Source organism: Arachis ipaensis, chromosome B2, assembly GCF_059453495.1.
Source record: "Arachis ipaensis isolate K30076 ecotype BB chromosome B2, ASM5945349v1, whole genome shotgun sequence".
Classification (NCBI taxonomy): Eukaryota; Viridiplantae; Streptophyta; class Magnoliopsida; order Fabales; family Fabaceae; genus Arachis; species Arachis ipaensis.
Genome location: NC_142437.1, coordinates 20,024,859 through 20,026,740, shown reverse-complemented (window position 1 = coordinate 20,026,740; position 1,882 = coordinate 20,024,859). Strand labels below are relative to the sequence as shown.

Below are 1,882 nucleotides of genomic sequence, written 5' to 3'. Positions count from 1 at the left end.
CCGCCGCCGAATTGTGCTGACACAATTTCCCTCGTATTTACCGGCGGTTTCTTAACCGCCGCAATGTTTATCGAAATGTTTGACTGGCCACACGTTTAGTGGCGGTTTTAAAACAGCCGCTAAATGCTAATGTAGTTTCTGTCGGAGATGCTGGCGGTTGCAAACCGCCGCCAGATATAAAAGTTTCCACACTCATTGAACCAAAATAGAGGCGGTTTAAAACCGCCGCTATGTAAACAGAAATTTAAAAAAAAATAAAAATTTGGCTCTTTCAAAAAATAACGCCAAATTGATTCAAAATATTATTCAATGATTTTTTATAATTCTTCTTATATTTTTTATTATTTTAAAGTTTGAATATTTTCAACCTTAGAATCTAAACTTGTATCAAAAACAAAATCGTGATATAAGCAAAACAGGAAATATATATCCATGAAAATACGAACAAAAAGAAATCTCTTTCAAAGAGTTGCTCAATCTAATTCAATAAAATGTTTGCTTCAATGCAACATATCTCAAATCCTAATATTCTAGTATTCACTCTATCATTCCACGAAACGCATTCCTGCAGCGATGTCTGGTGGCAGCTCCTCACCCTGCCGTTGAAACAGATAAATCAGAGCACTCTCCATCGCCTTCATCTTTTTCTTATCTGCTGCTGCCTCATCCCCCATCGCCTTCCTCTTCAACTTCTCGCCTTCCAGCTGTGCCTCCAGTTCAATCAGCTTCTTCTGAGTCTCCTCTAGTTGGACTCCGTTGCCATGCCCATGTGAATTTGGCCCGAAGAGCTGACTAGGAGTCGGTCCAAAACCCACACCACATACTCTACCCGGTTTCTCTTTTCCGAAAACCTGAGCAATGGAATCATTCTGAGACAACACCCTAGATGACTCATCCTGTTGCTCAATCTCCTCAATTCTTTCCTACAGACACAAATTAGCAAATACAACAATTATGTTGATGGGTCCATCTCATGTCAAGAACACACCAAATGATAACATAGGTAAATTAGCAATGACAACTAGAGTCTATAAACATAACAGGAAAATTAGCAATGACAATTAAAGTAAGCTGGAATATGAATTGTGAGAGTATCTTGGTCCATTTTAACATAGAGTATCAAACCATTCATCAAACAGGAACAAAAACAAAATAACATAGAAAAATAGACTATTACCCTATTTGAGGTCATAACTTTATCGATCAATTATAAATATTGGTACTTACACCAATTGCTCTTGCTTCATCATTCATGTAGGAGCCATCCTTTTTTTTTGTGCACTGCGATCCATAACTCCCCTCTTCCGACTATTCTCCCTTGTTCTTCCGACTGCATCAACAAATTTTATGCTATTACCGTTCTCCACACAATCAAGGCAATCTCAAGTCAAGAAAGTATCTAACTGCAGGGGAGTTTTTAGGTCTCTTGCTTATTGCATTAGGAGTTGACAATTGTTCAAACAAATAGGGATTATTCTCTCAACCACAATCTTCTGGTGTGATGGTGTTAGCTGCTATACTCCTATTGGTCCCAGTAAGCCAATTTTGCCTTAGCCTCTACAATAATCATATAGGAGATTCCAGATCAAATGATGTTAATATTAACTCCACATTTTTCCATGTTTAGGTTCTAATTAAATAGGGCAAGCGCTATCAGGGAGACAAGGTTTTTTTAGTTTTCGGGCACATATAAATGTGTTAGAATCCTGCTTGTTTTCCTGCAGTTAAATATTGCAGTAACCATTAAATGCATGACTGGTTCATTATACAGTTTGAACTCATTCTTCTCACTTTAGCATCTCATCCTAGATTGGGGTGAGCTTGGTTTCTGAATTCTAATTATTTAACTTCAAAGGAATCACAATGTTACCTTATTTATTTG

The 1,882-nt window shown here is 37.5% G+C and overlaps 1 protein-coding gene across 1 annotated transcript; it reads right to left on the bottom strand.

Annotated features, from left to right (window-relative positions):
• Positions 1-545: 545 nt before the first annotated feature.
• LOC110267526 (uncharacterized) lies at positions 546-1,254 on the bottom strand. The gene is made up of 2 exons (XM_021113191.2): positions 1,228-1,254; positions 546-923 (listed from the first exon to the last, which is right to left on the bottom strand). Exons 1-2 carry the CDS (start codon positions 1,252-1,254, stop codon positions 546-548), a joined length of 405 nt encoding a protein of 134 aa, XP_020968850.2.
• Between the last annotated feature and the right edge of the window lie 628 nt (positions 1,255-1,882).

What these genes read in the sequence shown, in the direction of transcription:
- LOC110267526 (XM_021113191.2), bottom strand. Translation starts at nt 1,254, where the DNA reads ATGAATGATGAAGCAAGAGCAATTGGT. An exon ending in ATGAAGCAAGAGCAATTGGT is followed by an intron (nt 924 to 1,227) that starts GTAAGTACCAAT and finishes TTGTGTCTGTAG; the next exon opens with GAAAGAATTGAGGAGATTGA.